Genomic DNA, 27,017 nt, shown 5'->3' with positions numbered 1-27,017 from the left:
CTCTGAGTTAAGTGCTGTGTGTCTCCTCTGTAGGACATCACCACAGGGATAAATCAGAGCATGGAATCCTTCAGGGCCCTGGTCACCATGGAAACCCCCTGTGTCAGAGGGAGCAGTACCCTTTGGGGCTCAGAGAGCCTCATAACTGGGCTCACAGAGGAAGGGGTCAGCCTGCCCTTTGCCAAGGCGGAGGGAGTCTTGATGAGCCCCACGCATCATCTCTGGACGTGCCCAGGATGCAGTGGCCACTTATAGAACACAGTGGTTAGAGTGATGATGATGAAGGTGACGGTGGAACTTGTTTAATACTAGTACTTCTTTTCAAAGATTTATTTATTTTATTTGAAACACAGTTACACAGAGAGAGAAGGAGAGGCAGAGAGAGAGAGGTCTTCTATCCACTGATTCACTCCCCAATTAGTTGCAATGGCCGGAGCTGTGCCGATCCGAAGCCAGGAGCTTCTTCTGGGTCTCCCATGTGGGTACAAGGGCCCAAGGATTTGGGCCATCCTCTACTGCTTTCCCAGGCCACAGCAGAGAGCTGGATCGGAAGTGGGGCAGCCAGGACTCAAACTGGCACCCATATGGGATGCCGGCACTGCAGGCGGTGACTTTACCTGCTACGTCACAGTGCCAGCCCTAATACTAGTACTTCTGACATCAATATTAAATCTCCCAATGTGGTTAGCATCATGTTAATTTTTTTAGGCAGGGCTACAGAGAGAGATAAAGAGAGAGAGAGAGATCTTCCATCTGCTGATTCACTCTTTAAACGTCCACAACAACCAAAACTGGGCCAATCTGAAGCCAGGAGCCAAGAGCTTCTTCTGGGTCTCCCACATGGGTGCAGGGGCCCAAGGACTTGGCAGGGGCCCATTCTCCACTGCTTTCCCAGGACATAGCAGGGGGCTGGATCAGAAATGGAGCACCTGAGACTCAAACCTGCACCCATATGGGATGCTGGTACCATAGCAGAGGCTTAACCTACTACCCCACAGCACCCACTCCCCCCCTTTTTTTCAAGATTTAATAAGGAAGCATTCTTTTCATTTTTGTGACTTTGTAATATGTATTACCTATTTTGTGCTAGATATTAATACACAAGGGGCCTTCAAAAGGCTTGTGGAAAATGTGCATTACCTTTGCATTCCATGTTCTACGCACTATTCGAAGCACTCTCATTTTATACATATATTCCTGTGTGTGTGTATCATTCCTCTCACTAAGGAAAAACACTTCAGATCATTTCTCACAAAGGACACCTGAGGTAAGTACATCAGATAAAAACCTCTGACTACAGGCCTTCTAGAAAGTAGCACAGCTTTATCGTCAAATAGCCAGCCCCAGACTCCAGGACCAGAGGAGTAACGTGCTCAGCTTAAGCCCTGCCAGAGAGTCGAGGGGTTGGCTGGCGGTCTCAGCCCATGGTTGTCCATCTCCGTCTCCCACCACATGTGCCCCGGGCAGTGTGTCACCAGGGGTGGAGATGCAGCAGCTGTAGCTCCGTGCCCAGTCTGCATAAGGGGTACTGAGGCTGACAGTCCCACATGGCCTTGGCAGGACCTGCTGGGCTGCGGCTTCAGTGGGAAGCAGGAGGGAAGGTGTCACCAAGAACGTCTTCCATCTTTTCTGGGGAAATGGAAGAATTCCCAGGGACCTTGCAGGCCCAAGCAATAGGCACACAGCCTCCACGGGACACCCTTCCCGGCAGCTTATCTGCCATGCTCCATGTTGCCAGCAGAATCGGCTATAATGATGGTGATGACACAGCACAGAAGATGCCACCGCAGCCAGCCACACCGTGAACTGAGGCACCCCCTCCTCTTTCAGGATAGTCCTGTAGGCTTGCAGGGATCCCTTCTCCTGAGACACTCCTGACAGCTTTCAGCACTCAGCACGTGGCTCTGAGATTTTGATCCATGTCTATCTTATTATTCTCAGACCCCACTCGCAGAACAAGAGGGCCCAACTGTTGGGACCGTGGCAACTTTTGAACTGATGAGCTCCAAAGACCTTGCATACCAGATGACGATTTACGACTGGGAGCTCTTCAACTGCGTGCACGAGGTAAGGGGCCTGGGGGGCCGCCATCCATGGGTGCCCTGGCAATTGTGGCCACAGCCCACTGTGAGCGTTAATACGCGTGGCAGGAGAGGAACCACGTGATGATCTGTTTGCATACTGAGGTTATAAATAAGGCCTGTTACAAAGCCTTTGAATATTAGAGGAAAAGCTTTATGGTTTTCGGTATGCCATGCCTTCCTGCATATATTCAGCCAACAAAATCTTGCTTCTATTTATATATTTCACAAGACTCCTGGAAGCCCTTCAAATCCGCGGGACAGGCTGCATCTCAGTTGGTGGCTGCATTTGCTCGCATTCATTGACCAATAAAACAGAGAAACCAATGGCCAAGCCGTGCAAGCTTGCTGGATTTTAAAAAGCCAACCCTTAAGAGACATTGTTTTCCTTGCTTTTCTAGCTGGAGCTAATCTATCACACATTTGGAAGGCACAATTTTAAAAAGACCACAGCCAACTTGGATCTGTTCCTGAGAAGATTTAATGAAATCCAGTTCTGGGTCATCACTGAGATTTGCCTGTGTTCCCAGCTCAGCAAGCGTGTTCAGCTCTTAAAAAAATTTATTAAGATTGCAGCCCAGTAAGTATCTTTAGCTTGGAAGAGGAAGAATCACCCTTTTGAGCTATGTCTTTGTTTTGCTTTCTTAGACTATCCCTTGGGAAGCAAAGCAGGCTATGGGAGCAGCTTATGCACAGACTCAAAAATAACTGAATTCATGGAAAAGAGGAATTTCTTTTAGCTTTTGTAACGTTTGACATCAATATCTGAATTAATATCTCGTAGCATTGATGCTGGAGTCAAAGCTGTGACCTCTTCTTGCCCTGGGCTACTCAGATTTCCTTGCCTCCTTCAGATGAAAGGGTCCTGGAGCCCCCAGATTTCCCCCAAAATTCCCCTTGAAAGGCTGTGCCTGCCAGTGTCCCCACATGACACATTCTGACCAGTAGAGGGCAGTGGAACATGCGTCTACAACAGCGTGCGTCCAACTCGGCCAGAATCAAATCAGTAACATGCATAAAGGCGAGGTAACCTGGCACGTGAAAATCATCTCCATGAGCATCAGGAAAAGCAGACATCTTATAAATATTCTATTTACCAGCACTTCGTGGGAAACAATTTATTTACTGCAGGGGCCAGTTAGCTCCCTGACATGAATTTAATCTTCTCCTGCTATTTGGATATGCCTGACAACCTCCTGTTTACTTCCATGTTTTTGGTATCACCACTGTGCTAAAAATAAAATGCTAAATGCGGCCTGTGGCCGTGAGACTCCTTTCCTTTTCTAAATGCCGGGAGCTCAAGCAGAGGAAGGTGGGGAGTGCCAGTGACCTGGGCTAGGCCACTTCCTTGAGCCAAACAGTTTAGATCCCATACAGCGCTAAACAAAGAAGTAAAGGCAGCTCAACAGCGTTTTATAGCTCTCAGCTTGACAGATGCCTTGAGTTATTTTGCCAGAAAGGTGAGGGTCCAACAGAATACCAAAGCCCTTGGAATTGAGCGCTGCTAGCTCTTCGTTGGGAAAAGCTGGCCTGGTGAAGAGAGATTTGGTGAAACGTTGCTTGTGAATTCCTGGCTCAGAGCGAAGCCACTTTCCCTAGCAGCCTGAGCAGGCTTGCTGCAAGGGACAAATGCCCTCACGGATTTGGAATGAGTTGATTATGGAAACTATGACAATGTGTGCTTTCTCTCTGCACCGGAGCCTGGCAGTGCCGGAGGCAACCAGGAGGAGGAGAGAGAAGCAATCTGCACGCAAATGTGGGAGGTCAGCAAATCTTTGGGGGCCTAATCCTGTTACGTTACTGAAGCAACGCAGGAGAGCCTTTTGAAAAACCCAGGATTTTGGTTTTTTAAATGTTTTTGCCTTTCTTATCCCTCTCCCTTCTGATTATGTGAATGAGTAGGTGGACCTGGCCTCCGGTATAAATTGGTTTATATTATTAACCACGATTAAGTCCTGCGCTGAGCTTGCTGTCCCAGAGTGGAGCTGTTTACACAGCCCAGCTGGAGAAGATTGTAGACGTTCACAAATCCCAGATCTGTAAGCGCGAGATGGGAATCCAGTGGCCATAGCATCTGTTTGGCTTGCTGTCTTTAGAGGACTTCTGCCTGTTCTCTCCAAGATCGTGGCCCTGTCTTGAAGTTTATGAAGTTGGGGGGAAGGAAGGGCGGAGGAGCAGGTGTCATTATGTCTTTGTTTCCGTGTCAGGAGACTGGGGCATGGAGACATGTCATGGTTTTCCAAGGGTGATAAAGCGAGTTAGAAACAGAGCAGTGACCAGAAAGGCAGGTCCACAGTCTTGCATTTGTTCTTTCAAGATCATGGGCACAAGACAAAAGCAAACACATGCAGGGGGTTGCACCTGCTGCCTTCCACCTCTGGGGTCTCCTGAGTGACGTCAGCCCCTGACCTGAGTGCTACAGCCAAGGCCTCCCCTGCTTTCTCAGGAGTGGGGCCGGCTGACTCTGAAATATATTTTCTCATTTCCCCACAGACCACTTAGAATTACTTATGGTTACCTTTGTAAGGATATCCCGGATGGCAAATGCAACAATGTAGCCCTTTATAAAATGTGAATCCAAATGGGATTTAATTATGATGTATTCAACTTTGATAACTATATTGATTTGAGACAAAGGATTTGTGCTTTTTACAAAATGAATTCTCTCCCTTCTCAGGAGGGACCTGGTATGAAGAAGTCGGGGGTTCCTGTGTATTTTTTTAAGTTGAGCCTACTACCTAGATCTTGCCATTCTAATAAGTATTCCTGGGCTTGGTGCACGTGCCTCCTTCCCAAACATATATTCATGCCAGCTAATAGTAGTGTACGGACACAGCTTCAGCACCTCAGAAAAGCACAGAGATTTTGTCAGCTGTTTGGGTTATTTCTTCCCCCTAAGCCCCTTGAAAGTCAAAGGCCAGCCCATAGGAATCAGGCCTTGTAAGTTAAGCTGTCAGTGAATTAGCAGCATTTGTTCAGCAGATGGAATCCCAGTGGCCGTAGCATTGTGACTCCTTGGTCCCCTCCCCAGGGGCTGGGCAGGGCCCACCTGCAGGGTGTAGGGCTGAAAGTCTCCAAGAACACTTCTCATCCCCTGCTCCTGTCCCACACGCTGCTTCCCTGCAGGTCCTCTGAGGCTGTTGGCAAGTTTGGGATGATGATAACAACTCCTGGGGGAGGTATCTTTAAATTACTTCTCAAAACCCAAACCTCAATGACCAAAGCCATCAACGCTGTGAAATGACAGCGAGAAACCCAACAGCAGCACACGGTCACCCAAGCGGAACTTATGGAGTGCATTAAATCTATCATTGCCTGTTCACAGAAAGGAGTCCTGACGAATATTAATGACCAGCAGAAAATAGCACTCTCCTGGTTTTTTTTTTTTAATCTCACTCAAAAGTGGCCTTTTACTCAATCCCGCGCCTCTTGTGTTTCAGCTGTAAGGAGTACAGAAATCTGAATTCCTTTTTTGCCATCGTCATGGGACTCAGCAACGTAGCCGTGAGCCGCTTGGCACTCACGTGGGAGGTAAGCTGCAGCTGGGATCCAGCTGTGACTTTTGCCTTAAGGATGAAAACACTGGCTCACCGGTGAGCGGTTTTTATAGAACTATCACTCACACTGGTATCACAATGCAGGAGCGCGGGACCCTTGGAGGGAGGTGAACTGTCTCCTTTGGCTACTTTCCTCCAAGAGAGAATTGGAAAAGACATTGTTCTTTTGCAGGAGGAGGAACTGGGGGGTGGGGGTGGGGGGCTCTCAGCTTTGCAGTCCAGCTCCCCAGGGGAATGGGAAGGAACAACAGTGCTGGAGTGAGTGTTGCTTATAGAACCTGTTGTCCTCTCAATGTCTGCTTCTTGCTTTTGCAACGAACCTTATCTATGATGGAAAGAAGATCTGTTTTTACTGAGTAGTCACTTTGCCCATGGGAGAAGTAGCCAGGAGACCAACTGCCTGGCACGGCTGAAATCCTGACTATGGCTGGACCACCTGGCTGACTTCTCCCTGCCCGGGGGAACAGCAGTCAGTTCCTTTTCAGTTCAAGGCAAAAGTTATACAGGTGTGTTGTGAATGCCTGTAGCAAATGTCCCTGTGATGAGTGGCTTGTTGACAGTCGGTTATTCAAGCCAGAAAACATCTTCATTTATTGTTAGCTCAGTAGGCAAAATCTGCTTGACCTCTTACACGTGGCTTGTGGCTGAAGAAATACTGATCTCTGATAGGACATACACCCAAAAATAGAGTCGTACTAAAAATAAAGAAGTCTGTGTGCGTGGGACCCAGAGAGAGAAGGAGGCATGTGGCACAGACACTGCGTTTGCAGGGCGCTTCAAGGCAGCTGCTCGCATCTCTGAAGCTGTGCCTTGAAATTATGTTCTTCCCACTTCCCTCTTGAAAGCACTTTGTTTTCCTATCCCTCCTAAATGTTTCCATTGTTTATAGGGCAGGCCCTCACAAGTCCTTCTGTCTTGGATTTCTCTTAAAATTCCGGGCAGATGCAGCACACAGCAGCTCATGCCCTGAATATAGGAATGAGGGAAGTGGTGAGGCCCGTGTGCCATGCAGCTGGGTCATCTTCCAGCTAGCAAAAGGACACACTTAGTGCTGCCAGTACATCTAAGCCACAAGGCCATTGTACAGCTCCCCTGTCTTACAGCCCAAGGCTTTTGGAATCTCTAGAGACCCAGGGTTCCCTCTTAGGCACTCTGCTTTGCCAGCCCACTTCTAGCTTCTAATCCCCCTGAAAGAGCCCAGATGAGTTGGATGGGAAAAATCAAAAAAGGCCTAAAGCCTCTTAGGGGTTCAGGAAGGCAGGTGTGGGGATGACGTCACAGCAGCCAGAGAGCCGAGCAGAGCATGTGAAAACAGGGTCTGCGTCCCTTCTTCTGATCTAAAGGGACCAAGAAGCAGCTGGAGAGGGTGCAGGCTGCAAGAGATAACTAACTGGCTCTGGCCAGCAAAGGAGACAGATAACTGGCCAAGCCTTCAGTCTCACTGGGTGTAGGAGTACGCCGAGCCTGTGAGCTTCTGTTGTCTTCAGTGTCTGCTGCTGAAAAGACATGAACCTGCCGTTACTAACAAGCCTTTGTTTCCCAAAGGGGCACTGTAATTACGTAGTCCTATAGGAAGAGCATTCACTCAAAAGCATCACAGATGCTGTTTTTATCTACCTGTATTTGCCAAGAACTTCTCAAGGGCTTCTCATCCCACTCCAGTGAGGACCGTGGTGGCCATGAGTGCTGTGAAGAATGGTGCCTGGCCACAAAGAGTGACAGGACATGGGTTTAACAGTTAATGAACATGATAGAAGACAAAGCTTAGCCACATGGCCAAGGGACGGGCTCAAGTGAGACAAGAACCATGGACTTGAGCATGGCCTTACAACATTAAGGGACTATCTTGTGCACTGCTGGGTCCTCCCAGCATCCCTAGCCACTGCCCACCCTATTTCAGTAGCTTCTCTTGCTACATCCCACTCTAGTTGTGGCCCAAAAAAAAAAAAAAAAGAAAGGTTGTAGACATCTGCATGTGTCCCTGGATTGGCAAAATGGTCCCTGTGGGGAACCCTGCTCTCAAAGCATGAGATGTGCCCAGAAATTAGTTCACTAGGCTAATCCTCTGCCTGCGGCGCCAACACCCCGGGTTCTAGTCCTGGTCGGGGTGCCGGATTCTGTCCCAGTTGCCTCTCTTCTAGTCCAGCTCTCTGCTGTGGCCCGGGAAGGCAGTGGAGGATGGCCCAAGTACTTGGGCCCTGCACCCGCATGGGAGACCAGGAGAAGCACCTGGCTCCTGGCTCCTGGCTTCGGATCAGCGCGATGCGCCGGCCACAGCGCGCCGGCCATAGCGGCCATTGAGGGGTGAACCAACACAAAAGGAAGACCTTTCTCTCTGTCTCTCTCTCTCACTGTCCACTCTGCCTGTCAAAAAAAAAAGAAAAGAAGAGAAAGAAAGAAATCACATGGAGAACCAAAAAAGTGTTATTCCTGGGTGCACTGCTGCCTTTGACCTAACACAAGCTAAGTAAAGGAAGAAACACAGTGACAGAAGTCTAGCCGAAACTGGCCTATGGCCATGGACACTTTGGTCTAACTGAAAAGGTCTGATTTTCAGAATGGACGGTGTGCCTGGTGATGTAGCTGGCCCATGTGGAGTCACATCCCTGCACCCCTTCGTGCCCAGCTAGCTCTCAGTTGTTGGACTACTTCTGAGTAAGCCTATCGGGAGGAAAATGTGTTCGGAGGATGTCCGTGAGACTATTTGCTAGAAACAACATGGGCCATTGTAAAGATGCTTACACGCGAATGTGACAGAGGGACTCAGACGTGAGAGGAGAGGGGAGCCCTTCTGTGGAATTGTAGAGGCTACCTGGTGAATCACCTGTTGGAGGTGACTCCCCTGTGTGACGCAGGACTGGACGGGGTAGCTCTGAGGCCTGAGACGTGGCCAGCACTCCCAGACTCAGGGTGGGAAGCTTCTCTGTGCTGCTCTATCCTGCCTTTGCCCCTTCAGAAGAGAAATGTTCAACTTTCTAGAAACTGAGACCCTAAGCAAGGTGGGAACCAGTCAGCTGAAGGGTGGTTTAATATTGCCCTACTGAGGGTAGAGCTGTGGGTGTGCTGAGTGGTGATGAATTAGATGCCAAAATACAAACATGGGAACATGATCCATTACGGAACTTACGCGTTTTTGTATTACAGCAAAGCAGAGAAAGCATAGAGTATGTAAGAGAGGCGTTAGAGAAGGAGGGAGCTGGTGCAGATCACAGGTGCGCCGATGAAAATAGCTGTGTGACTTGGGATGTTTGACCTTGAGATTGGGACGGGCTGTGTGGTGCAGCAGGTGATGCTGCTGCTCAGGATGCCTGCATCCCACGTAAGAGTGCCCAGGACCGAGTCTGCCGCCACTTCCGATTTAGCTTCCCGCTAACGTGCCTGGGAAGCACTCGGGTTCCTACCACCCTCGTTGGGGATCCAGCTTGAGTGCCTGACTTCTGTCTTCAGCCTGGTCCAGCAGTGGCTGTTGTGGGTACTGGGAGTGGGGGTGGGGGTGAACCAGTGGGTGGAAGATCTCTCTGATTCTCTCTCTGTTTCTCTCTGTTTCTCTCTCTCTCTCTCTCTTTCTCTCTCTCTCTCTGTTGCTCTGCCTTTCAGATACATAAATAATAAATAAAACTTAAATGAACTTGAACCTTAATTTCTTTCCTCTGTACAACGCAAGTTTCATGCAGTCTAATAGACACTGAGCACCTCCTATGGAGCCAGCACTCTGTAGCACCGAGGAAGCAATGAACAAAGCCCACACAGAGCCCTCTTCTCATGTGGCTTGCCTTGTATGGGAGCGTGAGGGTTGAGATAGATAATTTCTGAAGCTCTTTTAATTCTGATATTCTCTGAATTGAGTTTATCGTGGGAGTCAGTGAAGTCAGAATAAAAGGGAGGGGGGTGCAGGGTGGCGTGTCCAGAGCACTGGGGGTGTGGGCACCGCAGTCCTGTTAATGAAGCCTTCAATTCAGAGAACATTCTAGAAGCAGGAAGACCAGAACGTTCATAGTTACTTTTGGTCCGAGCAGGTGAAGACTTTTAAGAGTCAAGTCCTCCATATTCCAGAGGCTTATTCTCAAGTGACAAGACAGATTATAGTCTGGCCTGTCTCGCATGTTTGATTCAGAGCCAAAAGAAATCCATTTCCCCTAGCAATGGTAACTCAGGATACAAATCCACACATTGAGCCTGACGTATCTATATGGCATTTTCATTTCATTAACAGAAACTGCCCAGCAAGTTCAAGAAGTTCTATGCCGAGTTTGAAAGTTTAATGGTAAGTGACAGTGACTCCTCTATCCTGTTCACTGTCTGCATTAATCCAGTTTCTGATGAGCTGAGTCGAAGTTCTCATTTCGGAAATTTTATCTGTCCTTGTCTGACTTTAAGAAGTTTATGATCCCTTTTAGTGCTGCTAAAACAAGCATGTCTGACTAATGAATGGCCCCCACAGGAACTAACTTAAGGAGGACTGATGTCCCGCATAAGGTCAATTTGTGTAACTAAGAAAAGCAGCGTAATGGGGCCCCTTCCTTGCAGCTCAGGTCCGTGATGGCTCAGAAGCTGCCTCTCCCTTGGTTTGCCAAAAATGGTCTCTCCCCATTTGCTGGGAGGTGTCCACAGACAAACCCAGCAAGCAGGACTGCTAGCAGTCCTGAGAAGGGTGGTTTCAGAGGGCAGGTTGGACCAGTCTGGCTGGACAGGGCAGAGAATGGGTGAGCCAACCTCCCAGGGAGGCGCTGGGGCTTCAGGCGAACAGGAGCTCCTGGGGCAGGTTGCTTTGACAGCTCAGGGTTGCATCAAAGGGAGCCTCTCCCCCATGGCCTCCGGAGGCAAATCTGAAGCTGTCTTAAGACACGCCTCGGTTTCCTTTGGTTCCGTCTATGTTTCGTCCATAGCTGCACTTGTTGACTCAGGAATACCTGGTCGTGGGTTGAGGAGGGTGGGCCACACATGAGTCACTAGGCCCTGACTCCCGACTTCTCTTTGTCTCTCTCCTAAGGATCCTTCGAGAAACCACAGGGCGTACAGGCTGACGGTGGCCAAGCTGGAGGCTCCTCTCATCCCCTTCATGCCTCTGCTCATTAAAGGTAATCCGAGGAAAGTGAACCTGGCCAGAGCTCTCCCGGGAGAACAATGCCATCCTGCCAGCCCTGCCCTCTCCCCTGAGCCCCGCCTGTTCTGGAAGGGCCGGGAAGATGGGCGCAGGAGCGGGCATCCGGGACTAGGAAGACTAGTTAGCAAAGCAGAGGGTTAGTTTAGAGATTTTACTAATCTCAGGTGAAGCGATTTAGAAAGTTAAACACCTAACATAAAAGGAACTATTATCAGCTTTTTTCCCCATCTGCAGTGTTATGCAAATCTAGCAGCATAATCTAATGGTGCTATTGTGCTTTCTTAGTGTGACATATTTCGGCTCGTGATTAGAATGTGGCTTTTATTTCTTTACAGATATGACATTTACTCATGAGGGGAACAAGACTTTCACTGACAATCTAGTAAACTTTGAAAAAATGGTACGTGCCGTATTATAACCTTAACCACAATGTTTTTTTAACATGAAATTTGCATTCGTACTAATAAAGGAAATAATTTCCATAGGTGCTGCCACGTTACAAAGGTAGCTACACAAAAAGGAGTTTCGAAACACTCAGTCCCCGTCAGCTCGCTGTTGCATTCCGTCAGTTCTGTTTTGTGAAATTGTGCAGCCTTTGTGCTGGGGCTCCCAGCAGCAGCTTTGAAGCTCTGTATTTCCATGTTGGGCTGCCTGTTGCTAACATGCACGAGTGTTGCAGAGTGGCTTCCGTGTTGTTGTTGTGTTGTGAGGTTTGTGGAGGCAGGCTGCCCCAGGTTGCCTTTGAGATGGTGAACTGCCCAGACCCGCTTGCGGGCATGGAGGTCAAAGGCAACTCCATAGCGGATCTTTACTATGGAGTAGTCATCCAAATGTGTGTGGCTTTACCCCAGTGAGGTTCACCCAAGTTCAGAGAGGGAACCTGGGCATCTTTGCAACAACAACAACAAAAAATGTTTTACAATAACAGATGTGGACCTGGCATGCAAGTATTGGTTACTTTCCAGTCACCCTCTGTGGCAAAAGAAAACAAAACAGAAAACGAGGCAGGGTTGCCTGGTGTGAGTTGCCTTGCAATTGATTTTCTTATCTTTTGTCAAGCAATAAAACAAGTCACGCAAAACCTTTCTTTAGCTACATACTGCGTGGTAAAGGAATGGCCCCTTGTCGTCTAAATCCGCTGGCTGCAGCCCGGGTGGATGGAGCGGTGTAGTGTTTTGTCTCTGGGTGGGTGAGCATTTTCCCCAGCTTAGGATGAGCAACGTGCCTCTGATGCTGTGGCAAAAGCCCAGGACCTGGAATTCAGGAGGCACGAGGCTCATTACTCAGTTGCATCACTTTGTAGCCATTCCTTAATTTCTCTGCGGGTCGCCTTCCCCAACAGAAAATGGGACTCACGCCCGCTCCATCTCTCTCTGAGTTATTGGTAGGTCTGTGGTGTATAGCCATAGAGTGCTACAGAAGTCTTATCAGAGAACCATTCCAATTTCTTGAACTGGAGCCTATGTAAGTGACTCCGGGGCAATGTGAAACAGCCCGTGGTAATCCTGTGAGGATCAGCACCGCTCAGCTTGGGGAACGAGCTTACTGCAAAGCCCAGCCTGGACACTAGGTTCCCGGGTCTTCAGCTGCTTAGGGAACAGCACGTGGGTGCACACTCATCAGGGACACTCTAGACCAGAGGGCAGATGTTTTCTCAGCTTCCTCCCCACATCAAAGGCAGGCTGTGAACATCTCTGTTACTCCATCACTTTAGTAATTTTTGATCAAAGTAAAAAAAAAAACAAAAAAAAAAACAAAAAAAAAACTTTGGCTCACCTATTAGTACAGAGAATTAAACATTATCCCTGCTTCTTCAGAAGAAAACATGTTTTCCAGAAGTGAAACATTTAGCAAATGAGTAAGGAAGCTTCTGGATCAGTTACGCAGAAAAGCAAACTGAGAGGGGGATGCCCCAGCCTTTTAGCTGTAAAATACACACGTGTGCAGAGATGGAGGCGTCAGAGTTTCCAAAAGTTCTGAGCTTCAGAACTGTCCACCACTATAGTTAACCAAACAGAACAAGCAAGAGCAGCAAGGGCCGAGGGCTGCAAACTCAGCTGTTGGCTGGGATGGCCAAAATTTGCCTCGTCGCAATGTTGGGGTGGTGATGTCCCCCGTCTGTAACCTGCAAACTCAACACCGAGATCACCAGAGGATACCAGGAGAGCGCCCCCTCCTGGTTCTGCACTTCGTGCCCTCAGCTGCAGATTCTTCTGTGCCCAGCCATGAGGAAAGAAAAGTCCACTTTTGCTGAAAAGCAAGGGGATAGCTGAGAAAGCGTTTCAGCTGCAGTCACGGAAGCCTAATTCTGTGATGCGTGAAGCAAGATGAGTTCATGTCTTTCTCCCTTGAAAGTCCAGGCAGGTGTGGCTCCTGGCGTCTGCTCTCTTGCTGTTTTGCCAACCATGTGACCTAAGATGGCAGCCCCCACGTCCCCATTCCAGCCCCCAGGGAAAGGAAAGGGAGGTGGAGGTACACTGCGTCCCTTCGGGGGTGGGGCAGAAGTTGCACTCAGCACTTGCCTCCCATTTTATTGTCGAGAAACTTTGTCACATGAAAGGAAGGCTTGGAAATGTCACCCTTCTTTGGGGTATCCATGTGCCCCATTAAAAATTAGGGGGGTTTATAACTCTGAAAGACAGGGAGGGAAAGGTATTGAAGGAATGCTGTTAGTACTTTGCTTTTACAACCTTGGAAGTCGTATTTACCGTGAGAAAGTTGGATTTCAGAATCGCCTTTCCATCAGCTGGATGAGGCTGGAAAATGAAATGGCATTTCACAAAGGCTGCGTGATGTTTTCTAAACCTGGCTGCCGTCCGTCTGGCACGTGTTGCCCACTCCCCAACATGTTCTTCCAATAAGCCAGCTCAGCCCCGCGGTATCTCCCTGCCGTCACCCGCAGCGGCTGCTCTTCCTGCTGGGTCTTTGGGGAGGACACATCTTCCTTTTCAAGCAGGTCTCAATGCTGTGTCTCCCCATCACCCCCCTACCCCCCCCCCCCCCCCCGCCGGCAAGGCCCAGGCGGTGGGCAGAGCAGCGTGGAAGGCTTCTGTGGAGCTGGTGGGCTGTGTCCCCAGAGGAGTCCCTGCCTGGGGCAGAAGTCACCAGGGTAGCCAGGAACACAGATGCCTTTTCTTGGTGGCTGCATTGCACAATCAGCAAATCACCGTGCCAACCCCGAGTATTTTTATTTTGAGCTTCTTCACACTTGGGGTATGAAATGCGGATTAGAGAATTTGTTGTATATTAGTTTTCAGGATTTCTGGGTATGAACAAAAGAATCCACATTCTGATCCTTATGCAAAAAAATAAAAAGGCCGACATTCTTTCATCTGGGGGCGACATAAAGGAGTATTCAAAAAAATGTTTGAATCGAGCCCTTCGTCTCTCTCCATGGCATGCATGAATATTTATAACATCGAGGAGATAGACCAGCCCCGGATTAGGGGATGATATGCTGGCCGGCTGCCGCTCTCCCAGGCTGCAGGAAGCATGCTGATGGCACAGTTGCTGGTGTGTGAGGAAGCTGGTTCTGTTTTCAGACATATCCATATTTAGGTAGATTTATTTATGAATATGATTTTTAAGGTAGTCATTTTATTTGGACTGAGAAGCATGGAGCAAACATCTGGAAACATTAACAGACGCTAATTCGCTAAGGAAATGTTTTTAAATCCCTTTATTTTTGTATCACTAAGCATGTCATTACACAATTAGCAGCAATAGGTTTTCTATTGCCAATAATATTAGTACAAGATTCACGGAGAGTGCACCGGACTTGTTATCTCCAGCTGGAGAAAAACAAATCTCTAAGTCAAAACCTGAAGGTTCAAAGCCACCGATTGCCAGGCGCCTCCAACACAAAGGGAAGCTAACGGGAGTCCTTTGAGATTTTGTTTCTTTATAGAGATTTTGCAGACCAGGTTAAATGCACATTTTCCAATGAGTATGCTTCAGAGGAACATGTGTCGTGTGTGTTCAGGCAAAAGATTTTACTAGGAAATATAAAGATCTCTAGGAACTAGTCCTTGGCCTTTAGGGGATTACGTGCATTGGAGGAGGTAAGATGTAAACGTATGAAATGCTAAAAGTCAAAAAAAATCAACAGAAGGGACAGCAACTAGATCATAAGAATCAGAAATGAGATGTCGAAAAGTGAAACACAGGGGAGGGAACTTCCTGCAGATGTGCCAGTGGGAACCAAAGCTGCGTTAGCACTAATAGCATGAAAGAATAAAATGCAGACTTTGCACCCTCAGTACCCACGAGCCTCATGTCATGTTGCCTCTTCGTGCTCAGTCCACGTTGGTGACATCTGTTCTGCCACAGGCCCTTTGCACTAGCTGTTAGTCTTGCCTGAAATGTTTTTCCCCTCGTCTGCACCTGTCTGGCTCCTTCTCATCATTCATTCCCTCCCCCAGGTAGTCCTCCTTGACCACCCCTCCAGCCTCACTCTTCCACCCCTGCCCCCGGCCCAGCACTCTCTGCCTTGACAGCTGGCCCCACAATGTGAGATGAGCCTGACTTGCCCTTTCACAGTCTGTCTGCCTGTCAGCGCCCTGTTTTCTCCACTGATGATTCTCCAGAACCCATAAAGGTGTCTGACACATTGCAACTATGCGAGAAATCCTTGTCGAATAAGAGAATAACCCAATTATATTCCAGGGTTGGACTTAGTGAAGTAGGACAGGGCACTCAGGTATTTTTAAAGGATTTTATGTAATAGAGACGGAATCCAGAAGTGTTTCCTGTCTTATTAGGAGAGGTGATGAAGCACCTGACCCAGTGCATTGGACATAACTGCCACCCGACAGGAAGGGAGCGCACTGACCCTGTGTTCTAACGGGTTGTCTGTCTCCCCTCCTCCCAGTCAGAATCTGCCCGCCCTTCCCCCCAGGAAAGACAGGAGCCCAGGATCGAAGTGTGCCTGCACATGTGCCTGGCCTGCAACTCCCATGGGTCATGTGTAATGTAGGCTGCAGGCATCACGAGTGTCACCCCTGTGTACACTTGGGTGTTGCAGGTTCACCGTGGGGACCGGGGACTCCGGCTTCCTGCTCGGGGACACGCGCAGCGGAGGCTGGTCCGGCACCCAGATCCCTGTGGTCTGCAGTTGCTCTCAGTTGCTCTCATGGGCACAATCTCTGTGCCTGAGAGGCTACAGACAAGAGCTCCTAAAGTTCCTGCAAAGTGGAATTAAAAAAGAAACTTTATTTTGATGTAAGAAGTTTTGAAATCCACACAGATGCGGGTTCTTAAAAAGGTTCACAGGAAATGTGTCCTACAAAAAAATGCATGGATTTTAAAACTTTTTGCAGCCTAATAAGCTTATCTCTTAAATTCCATTTCCCAGCAAGTACCTTTCTGAAGGACTGTTGTATTTCAGAAAATTGTTGCAGAAAAAAAAAAAATTGTTCCAAAAATGTGGCAACCCGAGTGAGAGAATCTGATGATAGCCATGTGGTTTGACATGTGCTAAGCCAGGATGAATGGCTCAGAGCCTATATTTAACAGGCATGGAGATGGGAGAGAACCAAATAGGTAAGGGCAGAATATAAGAAGAGGCAAAGCAAGCTGGCACACTGTAAGAGCAAGGGTGCTCTTAAAGGGAGGATAGGAGCAAGACACAGACTGCCCTGGGCAGGCAGATAGAAGAGGCCTGCAGTCAGGGAGGCGGGAGCCTCCGAGCAGGGCCTCCCCAGAGCACCGCAGCAGAGAGCCAGAGTGGCCTGGAAGAGCAGGTGCCCGGGAGTGGGAGGCCCCGGATGGAACAGTGGGAGGTGGCAGTGCCCGCAGGGCCTGCCGGTCCGGACATGAAACCCAGACATGGGAGTCTGCCCCTCTTGGGCAACAGGGGAGCTGCAGGCAGCCTGGATGGAGAGCGCAAGCATCAGGGCAGAACTGACCAGAAAAGCCGAGCGCAGCTGTAAAGGCTCCGGGCACTGCGGGAGGCAGTGAGGGTCCCCGCGGGAGGGGCTGTGTCCTAGAACGGCCCGCTGGCGAGGTGGTGCTTGCCAGGTTCATGTGGCCTCAGCTCTGTTGAAGTGTGGGGGACATTTGTGTTGGGGACTGTAGCCCAGGAGCCTCTGGCCTGTGCCAGGCTCCCCCACACATATGGTCATCCCTTCCTCTGGACAGCATCCTTGGACATGGTCACTGTGCAACCCACGCCCTAGGAAGGAGCTGGCCTTGGCTCTCGGGTTTGCCTGTCCCTCAGCCCCAAGGGTTGGGAACTGTAAATGCATTCAGGCTTGCCAGCAAGCGCTGAAGAGCTACGCTGGGAATTAGTCCTAAGAAAAGCCAGTTGAGATATGGCCAGGGGGTTCAGTGTGTCCTCCACGCATCTGAAGAAGCAGGCTGGCCTCGTGTTTAACCCCTGCGTTACCGACTGCTGTCTTAATGAGCCAGTTGCTGATGGGCATGCGTCATCAACCTCGGGTTGGCTAACATGGAAGAAGAAGATGAGAGGTTCTCTGTGGAGTAATCAGCCTTGCCCCCCGGGCTCCCGACCTGGCTGTACACAGAGTTGCCCAGCCTGCTCCAGGCAGGTCTGGCAAGACTCCCACACCTGAACCATCACTTTTGGCTTCAGCCCTACTGTGGCAGTTGGATAATGAAGCCTCTGTGTCTTTCACCTTAGTTTCTGCCAACCTTGAACTCCAATGAGTCAACAGCCACCGGCCATAAAAAAAATCACACGTGAGGCTTGAGTCTGCAGAAAGATAGACTCCAATGGAACATATTTTAGTGGAGAGAAATGCGAAATCTGCCACGCTCACCCTCAAAATCAATTGCATGTTGACAGAGCAGGATGCCAAGTCTGCACAGCGAGGTAACATGATTTCTTAAAGCTGTGCATGTAATATACAGTGTACAGCATCTCTAGATGGATCAAGGAAGAGGGAGCGTTTACTGCAATCTGCGCTTTGGTCAGTCCAGGGCATTGTGCTATGGACCGTTCAGAGGAAATCAAGCCTGTTAAGGCTGAATGAGGAAAGCCTGGGGCTAGGGAAACACCCCTAAGGGTTGTCTTCAAGTCTTCGAAGAACTCTCCTGTTAGAGAGGAACTCAACGCGGTGCCAGAGCTCAGAGCTAGGATCAAGGAGGGAGAAGTAAGGGGAGAAAGACGGGGACTCAGTCAATCGTCAGCGATGTCTAAAAACAGAAGAAGGGCCGAGTGTTTGGTGCAGTGGTTGTGGTATTGAGATGCCCGCATCCCCTGCCAGAGTGCCTGGGTCCAGTCCAGTCCTGGCTGCCTCCTTCCCATGCAGCTCCCTGCTAACGCACACCCTCAGAGGCGGCAGGCGATGGCTCAACTGCCTGGGTCTCTGCCACCCACAGGGGACACCCAGGTAGAACCTCTGGCCTCAGCCTGGCCCAGCCTTGGCTGTTGTGGGCAAATAAAGCAGCAGAAGGAAGATCTGTCTGTGTCTTTCTGTCTTTCAAATAAAATGAAAATAAAAATTGGAAGTGAGTAAACTAAAAATGGAAGGGGCTGTCAGTGCAGGCAATGAATGCTGCGTTGCCGGGTGCGTTCCAACAGCGGGAAGGGAGCCTCTTACGAATGGAAAGGCTGCAGAGGGCATCCGGCTCCTGGAGGTGGTGCAAGGAGGTGACTTCCGGAGTCTGTTTCAGCAACCCTGGGAAGACTCTTGTGTGGGTGCGATGTGGTTCAGTGGATGCAAGTGAAGCCGGAGTTAGAGTATGGGGCCAACTCTTCTGTGGCCCCGTGAGAGCACTGTGTGACCGTGCACTGACCAGCAGTGTTGGCCGGGTTCATACAGCAGTTCCATAGGCTCACACCATTCAGCATTATTGTCTGCAACTCACAAAGGCAAAGAATGGACCTTGTAAAGCCAGATTTGGATTTTGAAGTTAAACTGAAGTTATCTTCGAGCACAATTAAAAAGGATATGTCAAAATTAAAAGCATTGTTAAAATTAATCGAAGACTTAGCAAGGTAGAATGAACTTCAGAGCTGGAAATTACCGATTTAAACAATTGTTCTCACATTTTAAACTACATAATGAGCTAAAAATTATGAAGCCTCAGAGTATAGCTGTAAAGAGTAGTCTAAAACCAAAGTCAGAATGAAATGTTTTAGCTCTCAAAACTAAAAAGCAGAACAATTACTCCCTACAAAATGGTATAGGAAGAGGTTTCTGACCCCTGCTAATTGTTTTATTATTCTCCAGAAGGGCATACTGGCAGCACTCCCCGGGGTTTTCGGTAATTACACTCCATTCAATATCGGAAGAATTACAATAATTCTACACGGAATATACTGGTGCCCTTCGGATGCAAAGCCTTTAGAGAAGTGAAAAAACAACTTCAAGTAAATTAGCAGGAAAATGATCACAGCTACTGTTTATTTCAGGGCTCCATATATCAGAGGCTAATTATACATTGTATGTTACACTTTCTTGGAGGGATTTGTAATATTTTTCTCATGCTGATCCAGAGACGTGCTGGTTTTGACGATCTTTTACGAACGTGAAGTTGGAACTTTTTCAATGACCTCTTTGTGCAAGAGACGCTATCCCACGCAGGCACAGGTCGCTTAGCGCTTGCCAGCATCCAGAACCCAGTGCAGTATTGTGCTACTCACCTGTTTACATGTGTAAGGCCATGGTCTTCCTGCTCCAAGTCATTCTCTTATAGTTTGGCAAACCAAGGGTCCGGGAAAAGAAGGAAGCAGGGGCTGGAATGGCACAGCCACTCCGAGACGGGGAAGTCTCTTAGCAATTGGGGTGCTCACTAATCTGCTATCTGTGCAGGGTCCCCTTTGAGAATCTAAGCAGCAAAGATGTGCTGAAAGCTCCGCCCCAATGCAAATCCCAGCTACTGTTAATGCACCATGAGCAGGGGACGTCCCCCCTGGCTCACCAATGGGGCTGGGGCTTGGGATCCAACAGTGGTTTCCAAGGGAGTTCGGGACCTCTATTTCTGTCCTTTGGAATATTTTTCCTCTTTTCCTTTATTTTTAATTGAGTTCAGCATGGAAGAGTCCCTGTTAAATCTTTATGATCACCAAAACTTCACAAAGAAATTAAGAAGGTCACTTAATGGAGAAATTAAGGGTCAGACCGATTATGGTTTGTCCTGTTTGAATGCAAGCTCATGGGGCAGGCATTTGGCCTAGTGCTAAGACACCAACTGGTTAAGATGCCCACAGCCTGCATCAGGGTGCTGGGACTTGGTACCCAGCTCTGGCTCCTACTCCAGCTTCCTACACATACAGACACTGAGAGGCCACAAGAATGGCTTGCATAATTGGGTTCTTGCATGCAAAACCTGGATTTGTGTGCAACCCTGGCTCCTGGCTCTGGCCTGGCCCTGCCTGACCAGTGGATAGGAGTTGGCTCTCTCGGTCTCTACCTCTCAAATAAATAAATGTTTAAAATGGTTTAAGATGCAAATGGTATGGAAAATAGTCACACTGTACTGTGAAAATTCAACTCGGAATGAAATATGTATGTATAGGGTGACTTCAATCTTTTAAAAATATAGCTTCCTATATTTATTTCCTAAATATTAGAAGGAAATGTACAACAATATGAATGTTACTCAGGCACATAATGAAGTGACATTCTAAGTGACGTTTACTTTGCTGTTAATGTTTTGTGTATTCTCTGGTTTTCTAAAATGTCCATGTTTTAGTGTCATCAGAAAGAAGGGGAGCAGGAAGGGAATGGACCATTAGGATTAACATTAAAACACACGCTTTTGCTGGAAGAGCAGAGAAGTCAGTAACGCATACCATGTAGCAAAAACTCACAGGTAGAACATTTTGACTTCCTACTTGGTCGATACCACCTAGTATGTCATTGCTGAGTCCTATTTGCTTTCAGCAAGGAGCTTGATAGCTAACCCTGCTCTAGTCTAGGATAGTTCTAAATTCCCCCACACCTTCACCATGACCTCCAGGAGGGCTACTGGAACAATAGACGCTCGCTGTGTCCCTCAGAACAAGCCGACAATTAGATTAGAGTTAGGCTGCCGGCATTCCTGCCCTGCCATCACCTTGTCCCTGTGAGTGTGGGTGCCTCTTCAAAGCCATTAACCAGGTTATCCCTCAACCATCGCCTTCAGAGCGCCACTACTGCAGAACAAGCTGTTCTTATGGGACAAGTATTGCAGAAATAAATAATGGCTTATTTTCCTCTATGGATTACATACACTAAGCTGACTTGTATTTCTGCCTTTCTTTTTTTCTTGATTCTTTTCAGCGTATGATTGCAAACACTGCCAGAACCGTGAGGTACTACAGGAGCCAACCCTTCAGTAAGTCGGATGTGCTGCATGGAGATCTGGGTGGTTGTATCAGGCACACTCTGGGCAGTGAATTCCAGCAGGGGCCTTGAGTTCAGACGCCCTTTGTTTTGCTGTCACAGATCTAGAAAATAACCGGAGGAATAGTGTGTCATGAATGAATTAAAGAGAATTGAGTTGTTGCAGTGTGGTTAGAGATAAGTAGGGCACGGCAGCCCGCAAGCCTTCCGTCAGCCCAGGCATCTGCGTGACTCACTGCTCCATGTTGAGAAACCCACATCAGCTCTCGATGACTCAGGCCTGAGTTTAGAAACCGGGAGAGAGAATATTTACCGCCTCTCAGAGGCCTGTGAGGGTGCATTGTGTGTTCGGCACGTTGGTAAGGGCAAGAGCAGGATTTCAGATGACAGCTCTGGTACTCCCAAGTGAACTTGAAGTGTTCTTTTAAGGTCTGAACACAGATCCCAAGAGCTAGCACGATGTAGTGCTTTCGTATAGCAATATTTTTACTAATTAGCTGTTTTCACCTGCTGCATCACGGCATCAGACGGTCCTGTGAGACCAGTGCCACGGTCTCCTCTGGGCTGGGACTTGGGGTTGTGGGTGGAGCTGCTCTCTCAGTGGGGTCTGAAAGTGAGGAGGCAGACCAGGTACAGTTGTTAATGTCATTGTGTGAGTCACTTGAGGAAATTTCGCTCATTAACGCAACACAAAACAATGACACGGACATGACTGTGCGGCTACCTGGACCATTCCCTGCAGTGAACATGATGCTAGAAGCCTAAATGGTTTTTGTTTTATTAATCAGAGCTCCTCCTTGCACAGGGCTAGCCCAAAGCCAGGGTTGGCTAACATGGAATGCCAGAACTACTACTACATCTCCGTTTTTGAATATCCAGAGGCAAGAAAGCTAGGAGAAATAATCATGATTTAGGAAACGAGTAGACCTTTTACAAATGAATGGAAATGATTGTGCCTTCTCTGACTTCCAAGATGAGAATAGTCTTGCGTGTCATTGACTATTCCTACGTGGATTCTGCCAGAGTTCAAGTCTCCCATCTTTTCGTCCAGTAATTTACTGTGTGTTTAAAGACACGATCATAAAACCATTGAACAAGCAGAGATGAGAACAGATAAGTGGTGTCAGCTACAGGGGTTTATAAACTAGAATCCTTTGGCCTTCAGGCATACCCAGAAAATTCCTAAAATTATTTGCCACATTTGCGTGCCTAAGAGCATTCACAACATTGAGAAGTTTCTTAACGAGTTCCAGGAACTGGTCAAGAACCGTGATAGAATAGTCTGGAGCCCATGGGCCTCTTTGGAAGCAAACCCGACATTCTCCCACATCTCCTAGAGAAGTAGGAAGACAAGTTTTTGGAAGTCTTTGCTGCATTTGTTGAAATTATCAGTCACTGCTGGTAAACAACAGCTGTTCGACTCTGAAGTCAACAATCTATAGATAACGCTATAGGAATAGATTCTTACACATGGCGGGAATGGTGCAATGCAATTAGAGTATATTCTACATGTGGAGGGCGCTGCCAGGGAGAAGCAGAGAAATTAAGCACAGCACATCCTTCAGCTCTCCCTCGTATTATTTATCTGTGATAATTACACTGATGAGTCTCTTCTCACCGCGAGAAGGGGCCTTTGTGTCTTCCCTCTGCTTGGCTGTGTTCAGACCTGCAGTGCTGCCCTCTCTCACCCCGTGTGCAGATGGCGGCCTCAGTGTCTTTGGGAGTGGGATGTGGATCTAACCAGCACAAATGTCCTACGGAAATCTGAGTGCTAAGGAAGAGAGCTCTGGCTGGGCCTCCCTCTATATCCCCAAGTAGACCAGAGATGCCATCCCAGAGATCCAGAGGATGGAAGTGGCCCACAGACCACAGAAAGAGTATTGGGTCCAAACTGACCATTGTTCCCTTTTATTTTGGAATAATATCACCATTTGAAAATTGGAAGAATCCCCAGGAAAGAAATCGAGATTTCCCATCTCTAACCAAATTAGAAAGCTCTGGCAACTCTCGCACAGATTGCCACAAGATGGTACCGTGTGGAAAATAAGCAGTCGCTTCCCGAGAGACCCGTGTGTCTAGTTACCACTATCAAATATGTCCTTTCTCCATCATGTGTAGCAGCCCACGTGCAGGTGATAGATTCTGCTTTGAAATCAGCCTCTGTGACAGCTCGGTGCACACATACCTGAGGTCCGCCTCAGATCTGAGCACTTGACTAGGTTTTCAGCAGCATCAGCAACCCGAAGGTCTCGCAGAAGTTGTAACAGCAGGACACAAGTTGGGATTCTCTGTGAATGTGGGCAGCTCTAAGAACGTGTCTACCTGGTAATGCCGTGTGGCTGTGTGTGTGCGCAAGGAAAGAAGGGAGTCAGGACCTTGTGGTCTCAGGCACTTGCTTCTCTCGGGCCGGGTGTTAAGGCTTTGCAAGGAGCTAGTGAAAACTGTGTCTGGACATTAGTCCTCCCCTGGATCAAAGGAGGCAGAGACACAGAGCATAAAACTCAGAGCTGGGATGGTAAGGGGCAAATTTTTAGTCTATAACCAGGGGCTATTTGACAGATGCTCTCTTTTTTTAATTTGGTGCCTTTTTTTTTTTATTGTTGTTGTTACAACATGCAATACAAAGGAAAATGATCAAATGAGGTGATTCCAGGGAAGAAAAGAGAATCGGAGGGTAGAGGGAGGAAATGGAACGACCTAGTGGGGACATTTCAATGCATGTGGTGTGCTGAAGGGGCTTGGTGGAACCCAGGGATCTATGACAAGTGGAATAAGTAATCGGAGAAAATAAAGCTGGATTTTACATGCATGTATTCTGCAATGCCAATCCTCCCCTCTCCACTTTATTCAGATCTCGATGCAGCTCAAGCTAATAAGAACCATCAGGATGTCCGGAGTTATGTGCGGCAATTAAATGTGATTGACAACCAGAGAACTTTATCACAGATGTCACACAGATTAGAGCCTCGTCGGCCATAGGCGAGATGGTCTGTCTCCAGTCCACACTCTTTCCAAAATGCCACTGATGCTACACGGCTGACTGCGCCACCAGTGAGGATGCCACAGAGTGAGTGACGTGTCCTGAGAAACCTCAGGGCTGCGTTCTGTTGATCCCCGTGTGAAGAGAGAAGAAATGACTTGACGTGTGTAACGCTTACCCTCTACCCTAGGAGCCCCCAGTGTGCGGTCACCCTAGTTCATTTCTGGTTGTGTCATCTTCTGTGCTGAGACCTTAAGATGGGCGAAATATCATTATCAGGAGAAATCTCAAGGCCCTGCCATTCTTTCTGAGAATATTTGTAGGATGAGATACGCTGCACATGGGATGGATTTGGATACCTTGGTGGGGATGTAGTTCTGTAGTTTTGACCTCAACAACTTGAATTGGAGCGAGGGGTTTGGGGAAGGTCTTGAGGACTCAGTACAAATCCAAATTGTAGATTGTGTTCTTCCATCTTCATAGTCTTCTCTCTGAAGGAATAGAACCTTGTGGCTATTTATGTACTTTGGAATAAAACATTGTGGCTATTTATGTACTTTAGAGAGGGCTGGTCTGTAATTTCTGAAAGATATGTAGAAAAATATTTATGTTTACAATGTCACTTTTTAGAATTTACCAATCAGGATCACCTGCATAAAAATTCCACACAGAAATGCCAAGGTTCTTAAAATTGCCAGCGTTAAGATAGAAAATAACATTTCAGAAGAGCACAATATGCATAAAATGTTTTTCAAAATTGAAATGTTTTCTGGGCATTAAAAACCTTTCAACTACAAATTTCCTGTTACTGATGAAAAACAAAAACATATTTTCTGGACTTAAAGGTTATTACAAATATCTTAATTTTCAACAATTGTTTTGCACTTTCAAATAGATTGTAAATACTTCATTCAATCAACGGTATAGAGTTATTTATTTGCTACATAATAGATACTGTGCCAAATAACTGCTTTTTATTTATTTTGTTTAGTTGATAATTTTGGAGTACATTTTTTCCTGTTTTCACAATTAGACGACATCTAATGTGTAGAAATTGTATGTATGTATATCTTCTGTAAATATCATCTGGTATCTTCATTAAATATAATTGTTGACAAGAAATGGCTTGTGATGTTTTCAATTCCTATAGTTTGGGAGGGTCCTGGATTTTTCAGGAATTGAAACGAAATCTAAACACTGCAAAACTCACCTTTTTAGAGTGCGCAGTCCAGAGGCTTTGGGACTTTCAAAGCTGTGGGACTGTCATCACTAACTCCAGAACATTCTCCGTACCCTGTGGTGGTCATTCCTTGCTGTCCTCCCCTCCCAGCGCCTGGCGACCACTGTCCTGCTTTCTGCCTCAGTGCCTTGGCTCTGGATGCTTCATGGAAAGGGAACCATCCAGCGTGAAGCCCTTTTTTTGTGCCTGCTTTCTCTCGGCACAGTGTTTTCAAGGTTCACCCACGTTACAGCTTACACCTGTGTTCATGTCTCTGACATGCGGCTGAGTAATATTCCACTGTGTGGGTAATACTGCATAGTATTTCTCCATTCACCAGTTGAGGAACAATTAATTGTTTCTTTCCCCTTCTTTGCTATTAGGAATATGTCTTCTATGAATAGGTGGATTTTAGAGCTGCCTGGTGTGGGACCCTGCTTCTTGGCGGTTGTAGCACGTAGTAGATATTTGATGAAGACATTTCCAAAACTCTTTCAATTCCAGACATGCCACTATTTTTTAATGTCAGCATTTCCTAGAGTATGTTTTAGGCTTTACAAGTCTCATGAGTGCCCCTGTTATTCCTAAAACAAACAAACAAACAAAAAAACCAAAAACACAACTAGAACACACACAAAAAAAAACAAAAAACCAAGATGGTATCTTCAAATAAGTTTGGGAGCCTCTGCGCAACACACTGCATTCTTAGAAGTGATTCCCAGTACCATTAACCTATCAAAAGCTCCAAGAGGTTCTATTGCTATCCCGTTTAACAGCCCACAATTAAAGCCCACTTTGAAAAAGTGCTAAAGCAGCAAAAGCCTTTCTGTGTTCATTTCTATGGTATCTCAAGGTCCTCGGGAGCAGGAGAGCTGCTTTGTCACCGTGTTATACCTTCCACCCGGAGACAGTGGCAATGCCTGGGATTTGCCAGCCGACACAACAAGCCTCGCTGACGCGCGTTCTTACAGTTATTCAGCAGGTCACTGTCACAGGCCTCAGTGCGCTCCCACGCTGTCGCCGTGCTGCATTTTCCTTTCCTAGATAACACACAGATGGTGACTGCTGCTGCTGCCTGTCGCTTGGCCACCCTTGCTGCTGTTTTACTCTGCTTCGTTCCTACTTTCCCTCAAAGCTGGATGGCAACACCTTTCCCCAGCCCTGTGGGGACTGACACTGGTTGACCGTATTTTAATTTGGCTCCAACATTATACAAAATGATACATATTCTCTCATGTAGCTTTTGCTGCGTCTTCTGAATGAGAACCATTACCATACTTAGTAAAGATAAGAGATCTTAATTATGTCTGGCTTCTATGAAAATGCACTGAATTCCTTTATTCAAGGTAGTGATGGAGAAGTGAAAGCAGTCACACTCTAAAAATGTAAAGTAGTAGCCAAGCAACCCTTCCTGAGGCGGGAGATGGAGTTAATATTTTAAAACTTGCAAACAAGCCAAAAGAAAATGAGATGCCCACAGGGTCGCAAGAAGTATAATGAGGTTTGCTGGAAGACGTGAAAAAGGAGAAAGAATGTTTTTACCGAGAGCGCTTGCAGAAAATTATACATTTAAGTGTTTAACGTAACTACTTAGCAAGGGCACTGGCAGAGTGTGCGGGAGCTAAGCTTTGCTGCGATCTTGGAATGGCATGCAGGTTAAATATGCTTCTCCTGAATTCAATGGCATTTCCTCTGAAGAGCTGAATGCAGATCAGTGACTAGCAGTGTGAGAAAATTAAAAGAAGTGTCATTCTCCTTGCAAATTGTGCTCCTAATGGAAAAAA

The 27,017-nt window shown here is 47.5% G+C and overlaps 1 protein-coding gene across 12 annotated transcripts in view; it reads left to right on the top strand.

The window, feature by feature from the left end:
• Window positions 1–25,136, top strand: part of RAPGEF4 (Rap guanine nucleotide exchange factor 4) — a 328,804-nt gene extending 303,668 nt beyond the window's left edge. For all 12 annotated transcript variants that reach the window (XM_070070679.1, XM_002712290.5, XM_070070683.1 and 9 more), the window contains 8 exons: window positions 1,942–2,067; window positions 2,483–2,661; window positions 5,522–5,612; window positions 9,852–9,902; window positions 10,629–10,716; window positions 11,078–11,142; window positions 20,972–21,026; window positions 23,886–25,136. In XM_070070679.1, coding sequence (XP_069926780.1) covers window positions 1,942–2,067; window positions 2,483–2,661; window positions 5,522–5,612; window positions 9,852–9,902; window positions 10,629–10,716; window positions 11,078–11,142; window positions 20,972–21,026; window positions 23,886–24,013 — 783 coding nt within the window. In that variant the 3' untranslated portion in view covers window positions 24,014–25,136. The remainder of the gene's footprint in view (window positions 1–1,941; window positions 2,068–2,482; window positions 2,662–5,521; window positions 5,613–9,851; window positions 9,903–10,628; window positions 10,717–11,077; window positions 11,143–20,971; window positions 21,027–23,885) is intronic.
• Window positions 25,137–27,017: the final 1,881 nt, after the last annotated feature.

This window comes from Oryctolagus cuniculus, chromosome 3 (genome assembly GCF_964237555.1).
Source record: "Oryctolagus cuniculus chromosome 3, mOryCun1.1, whole genome shotgun sequence".
In the NCBI taxonomy this organism is placed as follows: domain Eukaryota; kingdom Metazoa; phylum Chordata; class Mammalia; order Lagomorpha; family Leporidae; genus Oryctolagus; species Oryctolagus cuniculus.
Note: the sequence above shows the minus strand (reverse complement) of the source record. Positions and strands in the feature narration are given on the sequence as shown.